Source organism: Drosophila simulans, chromosome 2L (assembly GCF_016746395.2).
Source record: "Drosophila simulans strain w501 chromosome 2L, Prin_Dsim_3.1, whole genome shotgun sequence".
Classification (NCBI taxonomy): Eukaryota; Metazoa; Arthropoda; class Insecta; order Diptera; family Drosophilidae; genus Drosophila; species Drosophila simulans.
This window is the reverse complement of record NC_052520.2, coordinates 19,365,704-19,392,371: the sequence shown is the minus strand read 5'-3', so window position 1 is coordinate 19,392,371 and position 26,668 is coordinate 19,365,704. Positions and strand designations below refer to the sequence as shown.

The 26,668-nt window shown below is 41.8% G+C and overlaps 1 protein-coding gene across 11 annotated transcripts in view; it reads right to left on the bottom strand.

Annotated features, from left to right (window-relative positions):
* Positions 1-26,668, bottom strand: part of LOC6732854 (tyrosine-protein phosphatase Lar) — a 114,576-nt gene that overhangs the window by 43,140 nt on the left and 44,768 nt on the right. For 7 of the 11 annotated variants that reach the window (XM_039293883.2, XM_039293885.2, XM_039293894.2 and 4 more), the window contains exons 4-6: positions 15,970-16,011; positions 14,955-15,086; positions 14,711-14,872 (exon numbers count right to left, since the gene is read on the bottom strand). In XM_039293883.2, the coding sequence (XP_039149817.1) occupies positions 14,711-14,872; positions 14,955-15,086; positions 15,970-16,011 (336 nt within the window). The remainder of the gene's footprint in view (positions 1-14,710; positions 14,873-14,954; positions 15,087-15,969; positions 16,012-26,668) is intronic. The other 4 variants (XM_039293892.2, XM_039293887.2, XM_039293901.2 and 1 more) reach the window with 1 other exon arrangement.

Genomic DNA, 26,668 nt, shown 5'->3' with positions numbered 1-26,668 from the left:
TAAACCAGCAAACGTATTCTCGTATTTTCACTCCGCTTGCGTTTCAATTTTTGTTTGACATCTATTAACATTTTTCTTGCTGCCGAAGCCCTTCGTTGTTTTTTCCCCCATTTAGTTGCTTGTTTTTTATGGCCAGACATTTACATAATTAAATTTATAAACATTATTGGTGGCATGCTTTTAGCTTTATTAATTTTGCGCCGTTTTCGGATGCATATGTCAGGGGAAATGACTGTGGACACACATCGCGATACTCCTCGAACCCCAAGAGCCCGGGATTTGGGGTAATGGAGTCCACTTCCTGTTTGCCAGCCACCAACATATGCCGGCCACATATGTCTATACATATATAGACATATAGTATATATGTTATGTATGTGCTTCGGTTTGTTTATTAATTATATAGCTCTGCTGGCCGAAGGACCCCTTTCGGGATACGCACATGTGCAGCTCATTTAATCAATTTACCTTTAGTTGCTGATGGGCGGAATGGCCGTAAAGGCAAATTAATTACCAAAAACACATCTTGATATTATCATTGGGATGACTAAAACTATATATAACTCATATAGCAGTATAGGCAATATACAAAACATGTAGCTTACGCCTTTAAATCTGCAGTTTACAAGTAAATATTTTTAAAATATATGTATATAATAACAAAATACTCAGTATCCGGAAATTCATTATTATGCATGTGCATATTAAAACCGCGTTAAATATTGTATGTGCCCCGTCGATGCTTATTAATTATTTATTCTTATTTCTGAAAGTATATAAATGTTTTAATAGATTGATTAAATGAGCACTTGAGGCTCCCCTGTGATTATATGAAAACAAAGAACTATTGAGTTTTTCCCGAACCCATTATTTTATTTATTAATATGAAATGCGTGTCAAGGACAAATACGAACATATTGACAATTTAAAAATCAAAAAATGCGTTGGCATAAGTGTGACAGTCGGCCAATGAACAAAAGCACACAATTCAATCATGTTTGTTATTGAATAATGACCAAGAATCGAGGGTCGAGGGAAGGGAACGGCCAGCATTTAATTAAAAATGGCCGCGAAAAGGATAAATAAGAAAACAGCGGGGGGATTCCCTTATTAATTAGTTCGCAATTAGAGCAAAAGGACTCTATTCACTGCTGCAAAAGGCAGAAGCACTCGTGCATGTGGGCGTGTCCGAATGACAGAGCCAGAATCCTTCAGCAAATGGAGATGGGATGGGCTGAAATGAGATGAGATAAACTTGAGCTCGAGTTGCTCGAGTTGCCGTCATCATTGTCATTATCATTATCATCAAACAACAAGTGCATTCTTAATTGCTTTCGCTGGAGCCGGAGTAGATGCACAAGTTTTTTAGTTGTCGTTCGGACTTATTATTTGCCCATAAAGCAAATGCGTAAAACTCGCCAAAGAAAGTTATAATTATGCTGATTGCGGCGGCAGAGTGGCGATGACGTTGCTGTTTGTACAACAGGATATCTCTTTAGCTGGCCATTGGGATTTTAGGCCAGAATCAAATACATATACATATACATATATATATCGGTAAGCCGCATTTCCACTTCTGCCATAGATATGCAAATGTAATTAGTTGCATGCCAGGACATGGACACGGATGCAGCCACGGACGGCAAGGATACGGACAGCACGGGATACGGACAGCAGCCAACTGTAAAACGCCACACTGCGCTCTCGACGCTCGGCGCCTTGTAAAATGTTAGCGTACCGAAACAATTTATAGCGAAAATAGAATTAAAACCACAAAAGCAAAACATGCCAACAAAGAGGCGAACAAAAAAGCGAAAAGTATAAAGGATTCGCAGTGGAGAAAGGAAACGGAGAAAGGGACCTGAGCGATATAAAATATACAAGCAGCCAGCCAAAAGGCAGGACCCACTGCGAAAAAATGCAAAATGGGTGGCGGCGTGGGGCGGTAAGAAAGAGCAGTCGGCTAAACCAAGATTTATATGCGGAAAAACTCTACGGACTCCTCACTGGAGTCCTGGAATACCTCTTAGGCGTGGTAACAAAATGAATTAATATCGAAATGTATTGGAAAGTATCCCCGGGGATACTCAATTGCATCATGGGTCAGTTAAGTGTAATTATAGTATGTAAATGTTTACAGCAATTCAAAGAAGATACTTTTAAAGAGTCAATTACCAACTCTTTTTAACATTAATACAAATGAACTATTGTGCAACACGTAACTGAATCACACTGAAGCAAAAACGTAACTTTATAACACTTGTTTATAAAAAGAAAAACACAAGAAGGAACCATGTTGTTGAACTCCAGTTTTCGGTAGTATGAAGACATTTAATCAGCCAGCTCGACATTCTCCCATTTTCATACATGCATACCTGTGGCTACAGGGTATGCTCACAAGAGGCAACAAAATCAAGATGGAGCAGGCCGGAGTGGAGGTGCCAGCCAGGTGGGGAGTTCGCGGGGCGATGGCCAACAGAAAAATGTGCATAGATTTGGCCACAATGCCTGGAACGCGGCAGGAACTCTCCCGAGCGAGAAGAACGAAAAAGGACGATGCATATAAATTTGTAATTCTTGATGCAACCGCGCCGTTTATTAATTTAAAATTCAATTTCAAAGTGGTCAAGTCTTCGTCATGCAATAAAACGTGGTCCCTGGTGACCATCCTCATTCCCATACCCATTCCCATCCCGAAGTCCTTTTGTGTCCTTGTCTTTTGTGGGCGGGAGTGGAATCAATGGCACTCGTATTAATGCTCCGGCAATTAGTGCGATCAAGTCTAATTGTTTTTCCCAAGTCCATTTCAAAACCCATGGAGACGGAATAACTAATGTGCTGGACGTTTGTTGGTTGAGGAAATGTGCAGCTGTCACGTCTGCAATCTTAAAGCGGCCAGGTGAGAGTTCTTTTAAAGTGTTTTTCGTTTCCTTCCCCAAAAGCCACAAATGAATTTGTTATATTCCGTGCAATTTGCGAACAATTTGGTAAAAGTCGGAAAAGGTTTCAAAAGTATCGAAATAACTTGTCCTACAAAACAGAAAGCTTCTTCTAGTTTTTATTGCAGATATGGGAAGATATTTTCATTAAAATATATAACTATTTCTGTAAGAGAGAAAATAATGATATTATGTTTCAGGAATTAAGCCAGACAATTTGTTAAGTAGAGCGCTTTTCTTTAGCGATTTCACAATAAAAGTTCCGAAAGGACACCAACACAGCAAACGTACATAGAACAAGGAAAAGCGGGGGAAAACTGAGAAAAACGAAGGAAAATGCTATGCAGAACATTAAACACAACTGACAGCTCGAACATACGTCACGTTGCGCTGTCGTAAAGTTTCTGCTGCCGTTTCAGCCACAATTTGTGGAGGACGATCCCAGACAGCAAGACGGCAAGACGGCGACACACATGGCCAACAACATCGATGACTTCGGGCCATTTTTAATGGAAACTCATTTTTGAGGTTAATTGTAAGCAAGGATGGCTGTTGCCTGCTGGGTTTTTTTTTTTTATTATTTTGGCAGCGATCCCGGGTGTTTCAGTCCACTATCCAAATGCAGCACATACGCGAGGGAGTGGTGGACTCCAACTGGCTCAAGGCTAGCATAAAGTCCATTGTGTGCGGAAAATTATGAGCGACCACACTGACCCGGTGGGGCAAGTTGTGTTGAAGGTGCCCCAACCCTGGTGGCACCACCAACATACGCGCTTAATGTTCTGCATTCTATAATGAGCGGAAGGATTTCTGAACGCCCTTTTCCAAACAGGATGCGCTGTACAGAGAGAGTATTTCACGAGAAACCTACATCTTAGTAAAACAATGCACCGTCTTTGAATTTCATTTTGAGTGGCTAACTCTGGTAAAATCGATTTTGCAGTACATTATTGTATACAACTAGCAGCTGAAAATGGCCAAGCTTTCGGTCATTAAAGACACAATTAAGGGCATCGAAGCCAGATTGTGAGTACCTACACATGGCAAACACAAAACTTAAAGTCTGCACATTTTTTGATTGCATTTTCATGTGTAAGCCTCATTTCCATGACCCAAAAGGAAATCCTCTTTGGGTCACAATTCACACACACACATTTGTGCTGCTGACTTGACTTTTTGGCCACCCCGAACATCATCATTTGCCAGCTGAGCAGCCGAATTCCGCTGCGAATTTCCGTTTGCTGATGTTTACCCTTAACCAAATGCTTTAATTAGACCCCAGCACCTTGGAATTCAAGTTCAGAAGTCGCCGCTTTTCCCTCTTCGAAATGAGGAGAGGCGAGTGCTTAACATTTTTGCGCTGCCATGGCATAAATGGCTTAATCGCCGCCTTCAAGCGACACTAGAAGAAATTCCATTTGCAATTACTTTAATTACGCCTGGGTAGATTTATCGGTTTGGGGCGCCCGAAAGTATGCAGTATTATGATACTACAAAATTGTTGCCACATATTTCAAGTCCTTCTCGCTCTCCGGTGACAATGACACACACACAGATGTTCCTCGCGCTCGCTCTGCATACTCGCAAAATGTTATTTATAAAAATGACAGACACTTCTATTTCGCCTCGGTCCCTTATATACCATATAAACATATATATATATATACATCTAGGTATTTTTTTGTTTCTTGGCGGGCACAGAAAACAATGTGAAAAATGGTAATGTGTGCGCGGCATCACGTTCCACAGCTCCAAAGTCCGTGAGCCTGTGAGTCGTCCTTTCGCACATACCACACTAGATTAAATTATAATCGAGCGACGAATGGGGCCCGAACTTGGCCAGATTTGTGCAATTGAGTGTGTAAGTGTTGGCATTGCCAGAATAGCTCGCCTTGTTTTTAATGAAATGTCAGTCACTCGCCAGGACAATTTTTCATCGCAGGACAACGGCAGGAGGAGTGCCGCCAGCAGCAACTGATTAACTTTTAACAACCGCTTTGCATTAAAAAAAGAAGGAATAAAATATAAGGAAAACACTTTTGTGCCTTGCCGTTTTGATCGGCCATCGTAAATCATAGGAGTCAAAATAGAAACCCTTTTTTGACTCCGCTGCAAGTTTGACATTTTGTGTTGGTTTATGTGATATTTCATATGTGATAAGCCAGTGACATTTAGATGGGTCTCTCGCCCTCTGGAAACGCGGTCAACTATATTCCTCGACCCTTGCTGCGTTCTTCTCCCACGGACCCGTTGGTCAGTGTCAAAGGGCATTTGGCGCCCTTTTGCATGGCTCATTGGGCATTTTGTTGTTGGCGGGCGGAGGAGGCGGAAAAGGTCGGGAAAACGGTTGAGCTAAGCTAAAATTATTTGAGCGGCAAGAGTAAGTGATAAACTATGAGATGAAATGTCCGAAAAAAAGTGTCAAATAAGACATTTTCCGGTATTAAGTTAAGCACAATGTTTATGAAGGAAGCCCAGAAGCTTTTTAAGGGTAGTTTTAGAAGATAAAGCGGTACAAAGCTGATAAGCCAGAAAAGTGAGGAAATTCGCCCAAATAAGGGATGGGAAATATCACGAAAACAAATTGAATATTTCCGGGAGAAATGCAGTTTTCAATTAAGATATTTTAACCGAGAGTGATGTCATTTAAGTAGAGCATAGGATAATATTTCAGATCCTGGCTTAAAACCAACATTCTGACTTATTGCCAAATCTTCAGCATCCTGACAAGCCGAAATAATTTTTCACTGCCGATTCGCAATTTTTCGGTTGGCACTTGGAGTGGGGAAATGGAAAGCAGACACCTTCTTCACTCCACACACTCGCTTACAATTGTTTTACGCGATTTATGCCACATGTCAAATGCCTGACAAAGGATGACCCGCTTTCATTTCCCCTCTCGAGCTTCCTAACCCAACTCCACATGACAGATAAGTGGAAACTTTTTCTGCGTACGCTGGAAAACAAAAAAATATATACAAACAAACAGACAAATAAAAACCAGTGGCAGGGGTAAAAAATTTCGAATGTTTCGAATTTTTTTCGAGTCTGTGTGTTCTTTAATGTGTGACAAGCTCAAAGCAAATGCAAAACTTTGTTACACATGTAACGAAAAAAATAAATAAATAAAAGCAACAATTTTTTTGGGCGAGGGTTGAAGTGCTGCCCCATGACAAGTCGAAGGTCCTTGTCAGCCTCTCGCACACACACACATGCAAAGGAGACGATTGCCTCGATTTACAATGCGCTAAGTGTCGCCAAAAGCCACGCGCCAAAAGTTGAGATATCAAAAGGCACCACAAGCAAACACAACACAGAACAAAAACAAACAAATAAACGCAAGGGAAACAAAGACATATCGCAAGTGGCATCGTATGTCAGGACGTGTCAGGATCACGTCAAGGTGAGCCAACAGGACCTTCGCTCCGCCATCGAGCATCTGATTTGCCTGCAAGGCGAACACAGCGACTTTGCATCACGAAGCCGGCTTGATTAAGTTGTAGGCTATTCGCGGCAGTGAAGTGAAGCCACATATCTTTGCCAAATCAACGGAATTTTCCATTTCCGCGGAAATATTCAGAGTGCCTGCAGGGGGGAGTATGCATTTATTATTTATCGAGCCAGAATGAATATAACCGCAGAGCGACCGGCTCGACAATATCATTGTTAGCTGCTCCGTGGTCGTTGGCAGGCCAAAAGCAACTCCTGCCACACAATGCACTTCGCGAACAAAGAGCAAAAATGCGGCCAAAACTAAAGCGAAACCAACAAAGACAGGCGGCTCTGTCCACAGAAGTGAGCTTTGAAATAGTAAATACATGCTGCTGTGTGTTCTTGGCCCCTCTTTTCGGCGGCGGCAATAGAATAATAAACAAACAAACAAACAAACACTGCCTGCTTATGGAGCAGCTGAAATTATGTATGAATGGCTGGGTGAACACGGCCAACTTTGCCACCCGAGTGTGTATGTGGTGGCACATTCAAGTCGCACAAAGAAACTGCCTGCTGAGATGAACTCACAACGGGCGGGATTTAATTAGCCCCAACATTCTTGAGGGGGGGTTTCATTCAAGATCTGCAAGGCGATTAACTGGCAAAGTAATGCATGCCAGTTTACAATCCATTCAGAAGTAACAGCCAGTCATTGCATTTATTATGCTGCATAGCTTAGCATCCGCATTGATGTACACCCATAACTATATCTGTTCACAAATCCATTATTTTGATGGACTGCCATCCAGCTAGGAAACAAAACACATCCTTTTTTTGTCCTTCGAGAAAATTGGAACTCTTACGGTCGCATATTGCAACGAATGTTTCTTCCTTCTACTCTCCTACCTACAAAAACGAACCATTTCACTTTTCATATCTAGTTTCGTTTTTCATTTTTCGGGAAGCCAATAAAAGTTCAATTTTTTCAAGTCGCTTCCAATTTTATTTAACGTCATTACATCTGAAACTTTAATACCGAAAAAATTGAGATGCTGGCTCGAAGAGAAGAGGCGCTGCTGACTGACTTGCACTTACTTGGCAAAAGGGGGCGGATCAGGAATATATATATATATATCCCCATACATATATTGATGCAAAGAAGGACTGTCATGTGGGAAGCAGAGAACTGCAGCCCGCCACTGGCACTCTACGTCCACCCGATAAACACTCGGTCTCTAGGCACCCCGTCTTTTTTGACACCCTACTTGCGGCAACAGAAAATATTCGGGTGTTTTACCAACGTTGTGTTTTTGTTACGAGTAAAAAAACCACCCGAGGCCTGCTGCGCAAGAGCCGTATGGGTGAGTGGACGCACAGTCAACGATCGGCCGCAGGTCATTTTTTGTACGCCTAAAATTTGTATGGGTGGAAGCGCGACGGGTATAAGAAATGAAGGGTAAAAGGGAATACCCAAGAAAAATGTCGTGCTCATGTCGGGTGCCACCCGTTTCGAATCATTGCCTTACTAATTTTTCACAAGTCGCTAGCTGAATACTCTAATGACAAATATTCTTGCATAAATTCATTTTTGAAATGAATTTTGTGACATTATGTACATAGATTCGGCTATTAGCATTATTACTATTACTATTATTTTTACTATAATTTACATTTAAATAATAAAAACGTTAATAATATATATAATATATAATAATATATAATGTAATATATATATATATATATATATATAATAATTAAATTACATATATATATATATATTTATAATATATAATATAATAAAATATAATATAATATATATAATTATAATAAAATATAATAATAAGATGAAGGGCATATTTTACAAAGTGTTCGACAAAGTCTAGAGCCACGCCGAAAGAATAGTGTATAAACGTATGGAGTGTAAAACGTATGGAGTTACGCATCTTGTCTGTGACTCGACTATCTACAAGAGTAGATAGACTGATAGAGACTATTACCCGAGTATTTTTCGAAACACCCGAGTATTTTTGGAAACACCCATGTGTTTAACGGTAAACCTACAAGTGCTTTTGTCACTCATCCCTTTTTAGGCATTTGTCTTTTTCTGACTGTTTGTCTTCTCTACCCTCCGTTATGGGTGCCGAGTATGATCGGCACACGCGACGCAGGTCACCGTATTGATTCGGGTGCGGGCACAACGGGGTGTCTTGTCTACATATGCAGACGTATACTGTGTGTTTGTAAGTACCCGCGATGTGCGTGGCGGGTAGCACCCGCACACAAAATTGTTGGGTGTGAGTCGAGTGGCTAAAAATGCCACCCTTGCAGTTCTCTGGTGGGAAGCATCTCTACGTAAGTAGGTCTGCTACCAATTTCGACTGATGAATTTCAAATGCATTTTCCGGCATAATAAAATGTGTATATATATATCTGGGGCGTTGTGGAGGCGAAAAAGTCGAATGGCAGCCTAGGCAGGAAGCGGAAATCCGATTTATATGTTATAAAATATATTCCCCACCTCGATTTCATGTATAATTCAAACTAAGTTGGCTAATCTCCAAATACAGTTTTCGTTTCTTTCTAAGCCTTTCGACTTCGAGTCGTTTGATTAAAATCTTCGCCGACGTGGGCTTCCTTCATTTCACAACCAACAATTGTGACTCTCCTCCATCAAACCCGCAATATGGCTTGAAGAAAATTTTCTGCTGCACTGCATTGCAACCTAGCAGTTGCCAAGTTGCAACTCAAGACGGCGACTTTTGGTACTTACGTGTGCAGCTCGGTTGCACGCAACGCGGCGGCAATCGCAGGATACATATGCACATACACAACGTATGTGTGTTGGCCAGTTTTTGATATATTTTCGCCATTTAGAGCGGCACTTTATGGCTTTTCGGCAGCACAAATCATATTAGCTGAAATGAGCATTTAATTGGTCTACACTTGAAAGGCAGCGAAATGTGTGTTTAGTTGCGCGCTTTATGGCCAAGTCGTATTATGGCCATAATAAAACACAATTTATGAAGATGTGGTGACAGCATTTACATTTCACGAGGCCTTTTACGATATAATGAGCTGTTGCAGTTTAAAATATACGCGTGTGTGTGCATCTTAAATTGGGTTAAATGGGTTGCGGCAAGCTCAGCTGGTCATCGATGCATTATAATATAATGCGCTTTTAGCCATTTTAATCGAGCTAGCGAAGTTATCGAAGTTTGAGTTTTATATTGGCAGAAGTGAGCCAAGTTTAACTAACTGCTACAACTTTTGAATAATGCACATTGACTAACGGGCTATTGTGGGCAATTTTTGCAGTCGGTCTTGGTGCAGTTTTTGCTTTAAGTTCAGCACTTTTGTCATACATTAAATATAAACAGCCATAAGCCCAATAACTTTGCAGCACACACACTTCATTGTAGGCAGCCAGGCGCAGTCCAGTATCCAGGCAGTCCAGCCAGTCCAGGATGCAGGATGCAGGATCCTTATTCCTGGCACAGCTTGGCGCCACAGCTGCATTGCTGCAGGGCCAAAATAGCCGGCGCTCCCTTCTCCGCAGCAAATTTCGCCCATTTAAACTTTTCGCTACTGTGGAATTTTCATTATTAATACGACTTTTTAGGCGAACCGCAAACGGTGCTCATGGTCGAGGGTCGAGGGACGCAGGACGAAGGAGAAAAGAGGGAGGAGGACTCCTGGTGGCCGAGGATGTGGCCAATGCCGCTGGCCAGTTAAATGCGCCCAGTGTATTGTCAATGTTTGTCTATGTGAGCGCACAGCGGGCTAAAGCCAAGGATGAAGTTTTCCCCAAAGCCCAGGACATGCCATTTGACTTTGCAACAAGTGCAGCCTGGTTGGCTTTTCCCGGCTCGCTTCAGTCCAGCGTTTTAATCAAGCCCAACTAATGGGCCACAGTTCGGACTGCCCCTTTCAGCAAAGAAGGGGGGCAAAAAAAAGGGAGGAGGGAGTAAAACCTAAAAAACAGGAGGAAGTATGGCCAAAACCAAACCAAACCCAACCAAACCGTAACCAGCAAAGCCGCTTATTACTATAAAGTGAGATTAATGAATGCTCCCGCCGCCCGAAACTGCGAAATTCTAGAACGATGCCATCGCAGTCTCCTTTTCGGCTGGCAATTAATGAAATTTATTTGCGCCCCCACGACGGACGGCATATTGTTTTTGGCCAGGGATTTTCCCGAAGAACGAGGGGGGAAAAGGGGAACAAGGGAAGATTGTTAGCCGTTTGAGGTGCTAAAATGTTTTTTGGCAGGCAAATTTAAAAGCAAATTGTTTTGGGTTTGCTGCTCTCTGCTCTGCGGCAAAGTAGATTGCCTTTCAGATGATTTTATTGCAATTTGCAGGAAGGCGAGCGGCTTTCATTAGCTCCTTTGCCGTCTAGACAACACCAGCGAACCAAATGGGGGAGGGGAATAATTAAATGTTGCACAGATTAATAAAGTACAAAAAACTGATAAAGTAAAAAAGGGCTAAAGTGAGCATTTTTATTAAATATTAAAGATAATTTCAGAACAAACTTATGCATAAGGTAAATCCAGGTAGTTTGATCGAAACTTTTAGTAATCACTTTAGTAGTTACTCTGTTTTGTTAATCCTCGAACTAAGAACTTGAAAACATCATCTACTTAATTGCAATAGATAATAAAACACCAGCATGCAGACACTGGCAATTAATTTCCGCATGTAGAAAGTTGCCAAGCCATGTGGCAAGTTTATACTTTTCACTTTTTGTCCACATAACTTGTTCTACCTTTGCGCGCTGCCACACTATATATACACTATATTTTTGTTATATTTTTTTGCGTGATAAATCTCAATGTAAAAATTTCCAGAGAGAGAGAGAGAGGGAGAGGGAAAAGTGGGGGAAAAGCGTGGAAAAATAAACGCCACCCAAATGCCAATAAAGGCGCCCACATATGCAGAGGAGCAGCGATGGGGCACGTTTGAGTTTCACGTGAAAGCATTTTTAATCAAAATTCTCAACAGGCTAAAGCAGCGCGAGATCAAAAACACTTGCCACAGCGATCCGTGTGTGGGTGTGTTGGTGTGTGCTCCTCGTGCAACTCCCCTTGCAACTTCTTGCCACAAAAGCCGACGAGCCGCCACACCCACGAGGGCCGGGTTTTTTGGATAGATTGCACCTGCAACACCTGCAACACTTGCAACACCTGCAAGTAACGTGACTCTGTCTCCTCACCTGTCGAGCAATATCTTGCCAAAAAAGGGGGCGGCATAGTAAATCCCCTTTTTGCCTTTGCAGCTTTATGCACTCCCCCCAAAAAAAAAGGACGAGAAAGGACTAAAAGTTAAACAAAAGCGTGGGAAGCGGATTGCCACTGCCATATATGTACGTATGTATCTGCACATATCTTTTGACATGTTTGTTTTTTATGCAAATATCGAAGGAAAGATTAGTTTTGCGCTGGCTGGCGGATAAATCTTCCCACCGGAGGCGTGACTCCTGGCATCCTTCTTCTATTTGCACGCATATTTATGCCCCAAACGCTTAGCCAACTGACTGCGTTAGCCGTTGCGATTTAGTGCTAATGTGGCCCGGTCTTTTGGCCAACTCGCCGCCCCTTTGTTCGCTGGCTGCTGAAATTTAGTGTTTACAATTTGTTGCCTGATTGCTTCTGTTCTCCGCACGCTTTGACTAAATTTATAGCGAGCGATAAGTTTTTCTGCTCTCTGCTACTCCTGTGCTGTGTGTTTATTATAATGCTGACTTCCATTCGCCGGCTGCATTATTATTTTGCTATTAAGCCAGGACTTCTTTCCCTTCGGCCAAGTTGCTGCTCATGGCTGTGTGACTTTGTTATCTGACTGCCGGATGGCGAATGGTGAATGGTGGTCGTGTTTGCAGCTCCGAGTCTCTCTGGATGAATGTTTTGCTCTTGACAAGAGCCACATTTTAATTATGTGCCATGGCAACAAACTGCTGCTTTCGGGGGGCACCTTTCGTGGCAGGAAGGGGTAATAAATTTTGGTTTTAAGTTGCAAGTACAACTATTTCATATTTCATGCAATTCTCCCGCAGTTTCTTTCCGTTCGGCTTGTGGGGTAAAAATCTATTTATTATTCACCATATTTTCAACCATAATCGCAGCACACCCCCATTCCGCACTGATGACTTCCAGGTGTTTGGCAGACATTTTGTAAACGGAAAATAATTACGTACCCGAAGGCTGGAAGGTGGAAAATTTATGTACGCGGCGTATGAGTAATGTGCACTACTTCTATCCTATCCCCGAGTCCACGAGCTGCACGAGCTGCAGCTCCAACTTATAATTTACTACTGTCTGCCAGCCATTTTAGCTTGTTTATTGATGTTGTTGTTTCGGGATTTAGCCAGTTGTTTGTTGGTTGTTTATGAGGCCGCCAAAGGGAACCGCAAAATGTGTGAAAATTGCACAGAGGCCAGGTGAACGAGGCAAAGAAAAAAAAACTACTGGATGAGGGAGCATATTTTTGTTTATACACTCCGTTGGGCCTGTTTTGGTTTTGGCCACCATGTCTGTGGCCCCCTCGCTTCGCCATTTCCACAATGTCTCTATACTTGGTCTTTTTATGCGGCTAGTTTGCATTTTTAGTTGTTAATTATGCGAGTTGATTATGCTCTCTGTGCACTTTGGCGCCACGTAATTGGTGTGCATTTGATTTGTGGCAGCTTGCAGCGCCCGCTGATAGACTCAAAAGCGAGTGGAGTGCACCGCGGCCAATATGCCACATAAGGGGGGGAAGTAATTAGTGTAGTTTTGCGAGGACTAACAACCAACCACGCGAGTGAAGGTAAAAGTTCTGCACAAGACCAAAAAGGCAGGCCAAGGTAAGGCTACATTCTAGCCTCGTTAATACAACTGGATCTCGATATATAAATGCCAAATATGTAAGTTAGTCAGTGTTGAATTTAGGACTTTAATTTAGGATGCCATTAAACCCAGAAAAATTTAGAACGAAAAGAACCGAGATCGGTTGTGCTCAGTGAATTCATTGGCATCAATCATTCTCATGAGAAGATACCTTCTTGATTCCGAGATGGAAACGATCTCAATATATTCAGAATGGCTTAAAATTGAAAAGTTAAGTTGAAAAATAAGAGAGAGATAAATGAGAATGGTTCTATCTCCATCTGAGTGTGCTGAGCATGATTTTGAGTTTGAAATTCTCAAATCAAGATCGTTGAGCATGTTTTTTTCTGAGTGCAGGTTCTCTACTTTGCATTTCTCTGTAAGCTTAATTTCTTTTTGGCATGTACTAATCATTTCCAATCAATATTTCACAATAAAAAGCCCACATTTAATCCTTCCGCACTCCCGAAACAAACTTCAATCAATTTAAAGACATTGAAGGGCTTAATTATGTTATAGCCCAAAAACGCTCCTAATTAATTCAGCTAGCAGGAATTTGACTTTCGCTTCAAATGAACCCGGCCAACCAGAGACCATCGATCAATATGTATTTTGTATTGGAGTTGATTTACCAAATAATTTGCTTCTTTAATCTCATTAAAAGTTATAACTTCTGCCTTTCCCAAGCCCACTGCCCACTTCCCATTAGGGAGAACAATTTTTGTTATTGAACTTTTGCTGTTTATAATTTGGGAGCAAAATAAAAAAAAATACAAGTGGGTGGTGGGAGGATGTATAAATACTTGGACTGCTCTCAGTTTAAGCAAATTAGTTCAATTGCCTGGCTATCCAAGCCCATCCGCCCTCTGCCCAGACTTGATTAGGCTTAGAGAGCGAAAACTTTATCCTTTGCACAGTTGTAAATAAGCAAAAGTAAATTTTGGCAAGTAATTTAAGCCACACAAACAAGCTGGCAAATAACTTTCCACCGCCACCCTCGGGGGCCTGGTGGTTTGAGCTTCCCGAAAAGTTTACCATTTACGCCAACTTCTTTGCCCAGTTTTAATTCAAAATCAATGTATGAACGTAGTTTACATTGCGACGCATCCTAGTCGAAACTTTCTGTGTCGCTCCATCACGACTCTTCGTAGACCGGAAAATAAAGGGGATGGGTAAGTTAGATGGGTAATGCCAACTTTGTTCTTAGCACACTAAAAAAATCTGGCTTCATTTCGGCACGCATTTCTTCGGATTTCAATTGGTAAAGAAGTAGTTGGGTCAGTAATCAAATGACTTTGGTTTTGCATAGCTATACCACATGCTTAAAGCTTAAAGATTGCTCCAGTTTAAACATCACATATGTGACTTGATTTCGCGCAGTGCATCTCCCGTGGAGTGCGGTTCAATTAGGAGGCTGCACTCGAAGGCCATAAATAAGTGCAAACGGTGATGTCGATGACGGCACGGCACTTACCTTCATAGATGGTTAAAGTTGCATCTGCGGAAACGGCATCGCCCACCCCGTTCTCCGCCACACACTCGTATGGGGCATCATCGCGTCCCGCCCGCACGGGCTCAATCCGGAGTATGGAAATCCCGCCGGGCTGCTCCAGCACCGTGTAACGCGACTGGGTTCCTGCAAAACGATGGAAACCACGGGGCTCCGTTAAGAGGGGAAGGAAAGCAGTGGATGGAGGATTGGGACTGGGGAAACTTACCCGAAACTTTTTTGCCATTTTTGCGCCACACTATCGATGGAGGCGGATCACCGCGGGCCGCACAATAGAAGCTAGCAACGCCGCCCACTCGGACTCCCTGATTCTGCGGCTTCCTGATGATCTCCGGCGGATCTGTGGAGGGTCGTAAAAGAACATGGCAATGTGGGTTACTAACTGGGCTTAAAAGGCTCGGCGAGAAGCACTTATTATTTCGGGCTTAGAAATTTCGCAATGCGAACGCAGTTTTCGGTGCCACACATCCTGGGTTGGTGGTAAGCGTTTTCTTTTTTTCTATCAGTTTTTCTATGCCGAAAACATACAAATACGTCCAAGGAGTGCACGTTTGGCCATTAGTTTCATTTATTTTTTGTGTGGGCTAAGAGCATTAAGTAGGCATCAGCCGCTTTAAAGCTGCTGTGCTGAATAACTCGAATGCATTTCCATTATTTCGAATAGCTCGCTTTCTGCGCCGGGCTGCCGGCAGCGGGTGTTTTCATATATTCTTTTTACATATTTGTCACAATATGCTGTCAATACAACGTCGCATGTTGTTTGCTCACACACACCCTCAACGGAGTACGTGCCGCGCAGATGTGTGAGTGCGGCAAAAAGGATGCCAGGACGACAGGACGGCAGGACGGCAGGATTGCGCAGGATAGCAGATTGCGGGAATAGGGAAGCCGGGCGGCGGCCGGGTGGGAAAACAGATGTGTGGCATTAAAAATCTGGCAAAAATCACGAAACGTTAAACAACCAGCAAAAATATTGTCATGCGAATGTTGCATGCTGCAATATGTAGCCCACATCATGTCGGTGGCCAAACGCACGCTCCTTTCCTTTCGTCTCGTTTCGTTTCGACGCGGAACGAAAAGTAGTTTACCCAACATATCAATTCGATTTATGATTCTGATTTTAATTCACTTTTTGCATCAGACTTTGATTGAAATTAAATATAAAACGCGTCGCTTAAATTGTTAGTGCACCTTAGTGAACCTGGGGCCGCAGCCCGACTTACGTGTGAGATACTGGATATATGGTATATCCGAATAATTTGCATCTGCAATGGGCATCAGACCGATTAGTAATGGCGTTTTGAATCGCGCGCGAGAACGACGACCGATTTGCGAATTCGATTTACGCGAATTATTGTATTATTCAAGCGTTGGTTATGAGTTATAAAGTATATATATTGATAATAATATTGAATAGAACTAGGAACTGCAACTTGCAGCACATACTTAACAATAACTTAGTTAATACTACTTAGTTTGAATTTAAGAACTTAAAGCTATCTTATGAAAAATTAGCACTAGTATATTATAAACTAATTGGCTAGGAATGGCAACTAATTCCCTCACTTGCAACTCGGATACATTGAAGTACTGGTCCTAGAGAAATAACAAAGGAGTCACAACTGCTCTGTACAAGCGAAGGGTATTCTAAATAATTTAAAGTTTTCCACTGGGCAAAGCTTCCGATTTACGCGAATTATTGTATTATTCAAGCGTTGGTTATGAGTTATAAAGTATATATATTGATAATAATATTGAATAGAACTAGGAACTGCAACTTGCAGCACATACTTAACAATAACATAGTTAATACTACTTAGTTTGAATTTAAGAACTTAAAGCTATCTTATGAAAAATTAGCACTAGTATATTATAAACTAATTGGCTAGGAATAGCAACTAATTCCCTCACTTGCAACTCGGATACATTGAAGTACTGGTCCTAGAGAAATAACAAAGGAGTCACAACTGCTCTGTACAAGCGAAGGGTATTCTAAATAATTTAAAGTTTTCCACTGGGCAAAGCTTCCTGTGGCCACCGCTTTTTGTGGTTAGCCTGGCCATAATAATGGGCCAAATTTGCTGTTGCTGCGCCACAGTCAGTCTGTATCATTTACCAAAGTTTCTGGGCTCAACTTTGGTCGCAGAAGTTTTCTGATCACGATGCCAGGGCAATAAGTTAAGGCGTTGGTTTGGGAGGGCAAAAAGTAGTTGCAATTTATAATGAAAAATTCGCCGAATATTTAAATCAATCTCATATAAACTATCTACTGGAAATTAAGCAAAAAGTAAGCGCGCTGAAAATTGGCAAGAAACAATTGTTGCTTTTGCTCATTATAAAAATTGGAGCAAGGGGAATGGGATGAGATGACACGATTTGCACACCCCAATCCCCAAGATGATTTGCCATCGCGGTTTGGTTTGCTGGATTTGCTGGATTTGCGAAGCACTTGAAAGCATTTTACGCTTACGTTAGCACTTTTTATGGCCACGACTGAGCTGAGCTGCCGGCGAATCAGCAATAAGCATATTGGTTTTTGCGGCTGTAATGAGCTCTTCGCTTTTCCGCAGGCAAACGCGAATTCTTCAGTAAATATACATATATATATTTTTTCCTCGCATTTCTAAAGTTTAATGTTTGCTTAAACAATTTGATGGCAGGGCAATGGCTGAAGGCAGATGGAAAAAACACAGACAGACAGACAGACAGACGACGTTCAAGACACTTTCGTGCCGACTCATAAAAAGCGTATCATTAAGGCCATAAAACAGGGATTTTTGTTTATTTTGCCGGATTGGCCACACTGCTCGTCGTTTGTTTGGTTTTAGGCGAAAATACAGAGATAAAATTTAAATAAATTAAATTATGCCCGTGCTATTTGGCGGCTCCATTTCCTGTTACAAAGATTAAAGGCATAGCAAATGAAATTTGTAGATTACATAGATACACAGCCGCGGGCCATAAAAGTGGGTGGCCGGGTGGAAAATCAAGGAAACTGAACTGCAGCCAAGTTGTGCTTGCGTGCAACTTTTTGCTGATTTTTCATTTCGCACGTTCGGCTGGAAAAGCGAAAAAAAAATGGAAAAGCGCAAAAAAATGGGAAGCACTGGCAACGCAGTCCGCATTGAGCAAACAATTTCGTTGTTGATATGTGCAAATTGATTTGAGCGTTTGAAATGTGCAGTTATAGATACACACCCCCGCACTAAACCCTACACTCTCGCACACACAGATACTCACACATACACTCACACACACATACAGACAGAGGGCACAAATACCAATACGCGCATTCAAGCAATTTATATGGAAATTAATACTAACATTTTTACTATGGCCCGTACGAAAAAGAAAAAAGAAGGGTAAGAAAGAACACCACATAAAATAGAAAATTCGAATTGATTTTATGAAAAAATATTCTGTAAGCTTTTTGCCCAATCAGGGGCGTAGTTAAAACGAACTGAAGAGAAGGGGTCAGACCAGCGTGAATGGGTTAAAGTGCAAATCAAGATATAGATATGATAATAGGTCAAGAGGAGCACAAATGGATGTGTGAAACATTTGCAATGAAAGGCAAATATTAGACTAGGTATCTAACTTAAACTAACTCATATTAATTTATTAAAGTACCCAATTGTTTAACCAATCGTATTTATTTTGGATTTTCACTCAAGCATTTGAAGTTGAAGCAGAAATTAACAAGCCGAATCAGCTATTTGTACAATGAAATTGGGTTTGCTTAGAGAACGTTGGAAGTTCATTAGTTGAATGTTTATATTTATATTACCATACTTATATTATGCCATTTTTAATCTTTAATGTGCGGTATCCTTAAGGCAACAACTGCATTAGCTCTCTCTTCTTCCTTTAAATTATACCCATAACTTTTGGCCCCATTTTCCAATATGCCAAAATGCTCATAAAAATTGACCCCGTGTGGCATTCACGGAAAAAGGGGGAATATGCCTCAATCGCTAGTATATATGTATATGTATGTATGTAGATGTGTGTGTGTATAAAATAAGCATATGCTGAATGGAATCGTAAAGTATGCAGCTGGGTTTTATGGCCCCGGGCCTAGTTAGGGAAAACTTGAAAGTTAGGCCTCCGGCTACATTCTGGCAATTTATGCCCCAAAGCCAGAATTTCCGAGTTCACCATCACCCCGCCCATCGAATATACGACTTTTTAATAAGTGCAAAGTGCGAGTGGGTACCATTTTATGGGGCTAAAGGGGGGGATGGATGGCGGACTCAGGTTTTGGCTTGTAATGGAAACGCTTCCACTGCAAATAGTCATAAGATGCTCGCCAAAGAGAAGGATGAGCTGCTAAGCTGCTTGCCGGCTCTATAAGTCCGCAGATATGTATAGAGTGTGTATATAGGTACATATACACATATGTTGGCGACAAATCATTTGGCAAGCAGGCAGCCAGGGAAAGGGGGGGTGGTGAAAATAACAGGAACCAGGAAAAGATGCCTTCCAAACGGCAAGATGAGCCGAGCGGGTCGTTTCCACTGACTGACAGCTGCAATTCACCTGTCAGCATCAGAAGCGTTTTCGTTTCGTTCCGTTTCGTTCAGCTGAATTGCATTGAAATACGATGCTAAATTTAACGATTCATTGCATTTCCCACTCCTTTGCTTTGCCACCCCGGGGCACTTTCCCCCCTCCCCGTTGCAAGTCCAAACCCTATCCCCAACCTCGCCCCACTGGCCAAGTTGCAACTCTGTGTGTGTTGCAGACCCCCAGCACTCGATGCTCGTGTTGTATTTTTAATGCGGCAACTTTGGCAAAGCATTGCTAAATCTGCTGAGTCTAAGGAACAGAGACTGCCTCGAAACTCGTCCTGCTCCTTCTGCTCCTCATGCTCCTTCTCCTCCTCCTGCTCCTCCGTTGGGATGCTACAAATAAAATACTTATAAAAGCGCAGCATAGTTTTACACTGGAGGATTTTTATTGCACTCCCCCACCAGCCGTCGTCCCCTGAGCTGTTGCGTATGCAACTAAATTTTAATGTTACTTGAAAGAGTAATAAAAATAAACTTTACGCCAGTTGAGAAAGGCAGCCAGCGATTATGACCAACTCCATCGGAAAGTATGCAGTGGAAAATGTTTAATTAAATTGCACAGGGTTACGTTTTCCTTCCGCACGGCAGCCGGAAAACTCTGGCCGGGATTGGACAAAGTGTCAAGCGAATCGCACGAGGCAATTCATCATGGAATCGATAGCAGCGAAATAGAAAACTTTCGGGATAAACTTTTAGAAAGGCCTACTCTTCGGTCAGTCAAGCATATAAATGATGCGGGCCAAAATGTCGACATTGAAGCCATTAATCAAAATTAAAAGCGTGTGACTTTCCCTAAAAACACTCGCAAAATTTACGATGAAAGTCCAAATAAAATAAAAAAACAAGATATAATTTAAAATGAAAAGATTGTTTTAGATATAATACGAATCTTTCGATTCCTATAGGAAACTATTTAGATATTGTTTCATAACGACAAATGTGTGGCAACTTGATTTAGGACTAGAATTTTAATGTAAGTGTACTGAAACAGAACCCAAAACTGTCTTGCTTGCAAAGGTAGAGAAGTATATAGATTAAGGGCACGGTTTTAAGATGATTATTGTTTTGGCTGAACATTCCATTCCAAGAACAACCCCTAATTGAAAAAGACACATAGAGCAGCTGTCAACTGTCAGTGCTACCTCAAACACAAATATTCAAGGAATTTATCGGCACAAACAAGCCCGGCCATTTACCATCAACTAGTTTGATGCAACATCAAATATTTATGGATTGTCAATTAGAGGAAATACCAACCGTTTCGGCTGCAAGTTAGTTATCGACTGTGTTGATTGGGTTTTCAATATAGCCCGGCCCTGGCCCATTTAACTCTTCATTTAAATATCCATTAAAAGGCTTAGCGAAGTTTCGCCAGCAACTTTTGGGCCATAACTCGTAGCCACATCTCACAGTTCGTGTGCCAAAAGTGACTTGGCAAACTCGCACGTTTGTGTATGCATTAAACTGTATAAACTAACCGACTCGTTGGGCAAACTCAAAATCCCTGCTAACATTTTCGACCAATGCCAAACGCCTCGGGCCAACAGCAGCAGCAGCAGCAAAAAATTTAAATATATACGGACATATACGTACGGACAGTTTTCCATGACATTTTAATATAATTAGTTTCTGCTTCTAGCCTAATGTAAAGTTGTGGCCAAAAAATTGTCAACACGTGCGAGGAGGGAAAGAGGTCCTTCGGAATATAGGACATGGCAAAGTTAACATGACTGTCCTGCGGTTTTGCTACGGCTTCAGAGAGAAAACTATTCGAGCCGCTGGGTAAAGCTGAGGAGGATTCCATGGACCACAGCATATTTAATGGCGGAATTTCCCAATGGCCACCTCGCGCCTACTACTCTATTAAATGGGGATTTGTTGTTTTTTGGCTACAATCCATCTGTGTGTGTTTTTTAAAAAGGAAAGCAGGCCGAAGACGTTTGGCCACATGGCAACTCTCATTATTTCTTTGCGGGATTACCCAGTAAGCTGGGGCAGCTTAAAATGCCGCAAACTTTATGAGACGCAGCACACGTGGTTCGGCTTGCTTTGGTTTGGATTGGTCTGGTCTAGATGTCACTCCCTCATATTTTGGTGCTTGCCAACGAATCCTGCCGGATTCTCGGCGAGTAGGCTTTAGCAATTTATGATTGCTAGCGACCGGGCGATAACAAAAGGCAGGAGGAACAAGCCCGGGACAATGATGACGACAGGAAAGAAGGCATGTCCTGCAGACAACCTGGCAATTTCATAAACTGTCCTGGCACTTGCCAAATTGCCAGGAGAAAAACCAAAATCACCAAAGCCCAAGGAGATTCCCAAATTGAAGGAGATTTCAGAAGGACTTCTAGTCCACGGGCATATCAGCTATCTAATGGTGTGTTTAGAGAAATAAGATATTAAAAAAGGAAAAATATTTAATAAAGGAATAGAGGATAAACTAATGTACTAATTGTTGAAGGTAACAAGAAAGTATCGAGTCTTCTAAGCACACTAACTTATAATTATTTTATTACAATCATATTGAAATGTATTAAAATGTATTTAATATGACATAAGGCATAGAACTCCTAAACTTCCATTAGTATACTCTTCACTATGCTTTCTCTCCACGTTGACGCCCCAGTGAGCATGCTTTGATATTTTATTGAGCTTGTCATAATATTTATGAAATGTATTAATGCATACGGGATAGGATGGAGTATCTGCTGGCAGAGCAAACACAAAACCGAACTAAAGCCTAAATGTCAACCGAATGTTTCAGTTTCGGTCTCAGTATTCAGTATTTTCGGAGGTGAGAGCGTCAGGACAGGGACAATGCAAAAAGTTTGCCGAGAGGAGTGCAGGACAAAGTTTTATTATTATTAGCATGGCTTTTGGCTTTCATTAGTTTCACCTTTTGACAGAAATTATATTGAGTATATACACATTCGCTCTAGAGCAGACGCACACACACATACGTATCGATGTTGATCATGATGGACGAAAAACTTTCCTGCCAGCCAGCCACAAAGTTTCTTTTCCATTTTTGCTGTTTTGTTTAATTTGCGTTATTTATAAGCTGCCAAAAGAGCCGCCGGCCAGATGGCCAGTCCAAAAAACTTGTCTACCACTTGCCACTTGATGTTACTTGCCCCTCGCGCCCTGCTCCTTCGCCTTCGTTCAACACACGCATTTGGGCGGCAACGGTCGTAAGTAGGCAACATCGGCCGCAAAATGGCTGACAGCCAAATGGGCGCACAACACACACACAGACACACACACACAGGCAGCCGCACTTAAGTCGACTCTTAAGGAAAACAATGCAAAGTAAGCCCCAGGTAGCCAGGCTACACTTGCCTCTAGGCTTCGCCTTTTAAGGCAGCTCTACACGTGGCCAAATCTGAAGTTTGAGATTTGCTGGCATTTTAAATGCCTGCGAAATCCGCATTGTCATACCTTGATAAATAGCTGAAATTACTCCTGGCAAACACTCCTCGTTGCCAGTTGCCAGTTGCCACTTGGCGAAAGTTCGTCGAGTAACGCCCGGTAAGCCGGTGTCAAGTTGAGCAACTAAAACGAATTCCATGTATTTCATTAAGATGCCTCCACGTCCTGCTGCAGGATCTAAATACGAGACAGGAATTTAAAACTTGCAAAAGGCGCCTCATTATGTTTCAATTCCACTTTTCGCACTACTTTCCGCATGGCTCAAATGATTTAAATTTATACATATCTTATATGAAATGGACCAACTAGAAGAATCTAAGGACATTTTCCATTTGATTAAGCGATAAGGCTGCTGAAAAAAAACAATCCCTATCTATAATTTTTAATCAACGCGATGTAATGTAAATTTCCATTTTCCATAAGAAAAATTGTTTCCTCCAGCTAACGTCGCAACCCAACTAGTACATTTAACATTCAGCTCAATCTTCTGAACGTCTCCCCATCCAAGTTTCCCATTTATAAACCTAATACCATGCTGGTTCCCAATCCAGCGAAACTTCTGTATCTCCATCTTCATCTCACCTTAACCTTTGAGCTGAGAATTAATATGTGGCCCCAACTCCCCACTCCCCGTTGAACTTGGCGCAACTACCAGACGGAGACAATCCCGTCAGGTCCCGAGTTTCCTTTACAAAATCCAACAAAGCATAAATGTTTTGTCGCTAAGCCTACAGTCATATAGCCGTAAAGTATGCATTGCCTGTTCGGGCCATTGTTTCATCGGTGGCCAAACGAAAACCTCCACCAGGATGGAGAGACCCAGCCGACGACGCCGCGCTCTCCATTCTGGGCAAGTCCTTGTTTTATTGTTTCTCAAATCGCTGCCTGTCGCTGACTTTTTCCTTCTGCCACCCGTCGTCTGGAGTCCTGGGCTTTTTGTTTATTATTATGCAGCAAATGTCGCGACGCGTCGAGATTATGGAGGAAAATAGTGGGGAGGGGACTTCATAGGCATAGGCATTTATGTTTCAGAACTTTGTCACGTGGTCCTAAACGCATTATTTAAAAAAGTAAACATACGCCCAGGACAACAGAAGGAAGTTCAAATACTCTTCTTGTGCATGAAGCCATTCCAATAAGGGCCAAGTCTTTGGCTAAGCTACTTTCAACTTTGGATTAGGGGTAGAAGAACCAAACTGGAATTATCTAGGATACGCTTTGGGTTTCTTCTAAGGTCAACCAAACTTAACACGTAGCGAATTTTTGGAAAGAGCATTGCCACGAAAATATCCAGGTACTGGCGAAATTTGATAAATGTCCTCTTGTCTAGGGGCTTATGTAAATTCATGGAGCGAAACCAGCACTGCAGGACGACCAGAGGTTGGGAACCAAGTTCCCGTAGTGCTTACCGAAGGTTTCATCAATTTTCATGCCCTGCCCAACTGTTGCAAAGACAGGCAATTACGCCGAGGGCGGGAGTAGTACATAAAAGAACAAAAAAGAATATATACATTAATGCCCCAAAAAAAGATCGAGTCGGAGACGATTAAGACGATAATAACAAGCGACAAGTTTATTGCCCGCACACACATCAGTGGGGCCGGAAAAGCAGATGGGGTTGGGGGCGGAATGGATATTGGCCAGCCGCAAAAACTCTTCCAGAAAGCCTAAGCTTTTGTGACCCGAAGCCTAATGCGTTAACAGCAATAACAACAACAACAGCCAAGTGTGGGCTTTGCAGCCACAAAACACCACAAACATACATATATAGATATATATATATATACGAGCAACCAACATTTGCTCGCCTTAAAAGCCAGTCGTCCACTAATGCCAACAGCTGGCGACATAAATATCAAAAAGTGCTGTGGGATGCGGGGGCGTCAATGGGCACCACGGCTTTTGTCTTTGACCAACAGCCAGACTAAAACAGACCATGAGCACCGGGCACGGGCACTAAACCACTAAGTAAGATAAGTGAGGTCAAGCAAAAGGGGTCATGTGCGCGCATTGTAACCGAGTTGCTCACGCCTCCGTTTCCACCAAGTCCACCTCCTCCTACTCCTCCTACTCCTCCTCCTCCTCCGTCCTGGTTATCTAACCACATGGGAGGAGCAGAAGCAACTTCGACGACAAGGACATCGTGGAATGCCGCAGTAAGCCTGGACAACGATGGTGTGGTGCCAGGAGCAGCAACACGGGCAAGTGAAGGAGCAACCAGGTGAGAGCGGCAAGAGTTGCCGATAAACGAAAGTACAGGGACAACACTCATACGCCCCGGAAAAAGTGCTCAACTCAATCAGTAAATCAATAACTCACTGGCTGCAGTCTTCGGGGAATTGCGGTTAAGGATATATTGTGTTACCAACCAATCTTTCTTCTCGAACCACAACACAATTAAAACTTTAAGCATATACAAATGTGCGAGGGGTTTATAATTATTATAATTTGTATGTTGGCAGTTGTATGCATGCTATTAAATAAGCAAGAGAAGACATCACAGTTGAGTTTCTCGACTAAAACTACCAAATGCTTGCAATTTGAGATGTAGATACATATGAAAGAAGGAAAGATACTATTTTCGTGATCAACGCCACCTAGCGGCAGTTGCACATATTACTACTTACTACTTATGGTACGTCTTAAAAACTTAATTTCTTTATTACCTAAGTTAATGGATTTGATTTGTATTCTGATAGATGCTGACTGAATGAATATTTCCATGCTCTTAATGGATTTTAATTTGTTTGCTATTCTCATTATTCAAGCTATACTGATTAAGGTATAAAGCAACATTTCCCATCGATTCACCACCAGAACTCAAATGCTCGCTTACTAATATAACAAAAACCACGTTTCTAGTTATGTGCAAACTCACAAATCACGTACAGCAATCAAAAGTCATCAATTTGCATCACTGAGAATCCCGCATGGGCTCTCCTGGGCAGGTAAATGAATCTCTACGCACATTCTGAGCCATGTGATGACTCTCTATTGGCGATGATAGTGCTGCTTTCACCTGTAATTACTTTCACTTTCTGGATGCGCCGAGTCATGCAAAATAATTTCCTTATTGGCCAGAAAAATGCACAACTTAACTTTTTGACAAAACGCTCGCCTGATCCGAAATCCGAAATCCCTCAGCAGAATGGGCAAAAAGTTATCCATGTTGCCTTGCCAGTGGCCTCATCCCAAATGATGACTTTCATGCTTTCATTATTCATTATCTATGCCTAGAGCAAATCTGGGGATCAGGGTTTTGGTTTTGCGTTTGGGTTTGGGGTTGGGTTCTGACGTTGCCGGGGTTTTAATTAATGAAGCTACAATATGACAACAAAGCTTAACTAATTAATTTGTTGCCAGCGAATTCGTTTCGCAAAATATAAAAATTAGGTGTGTACATCAATCCTCTCAAGGAATTAGCAAAAGTAGCTATGTACATCAAAGTGTAAAAAAGGGAATAATATATAAAAGAACAACGGAAGCTTAAACAGGGAATTAATTTAATTTAATCATTTAAAGAGAATTACATATATACTGATGTCATATATGTACAAACTTCATCATTTGTTCAAAAAGTTGAAGTTCTTTTGTACGTGGTACTTACTAAAACAGAAAACTATGTAAAACGCATCTTTTTGGTGATTGCTAAGTAAAGAACAAAAATATAAAAAATACACATATCATGTGAAATACTCAAATTCTACGGACTTCGAATGCCTGCTTTTGAAAAATGATCCAAATTACCCAAAAATGACACACACATACATAAGAAATTTATAAGAAAAACAGCGCCATAAATTGCGAAAATGTTACTTTTCATCTGCACTCTGCAGCGAAAGTCGAGATGCGTTTGCTAATGTTGTGAAAGAATCGAGAGCAAACAGAGAAGAAATGCCAAAATATGCAAATCAACTGGCTT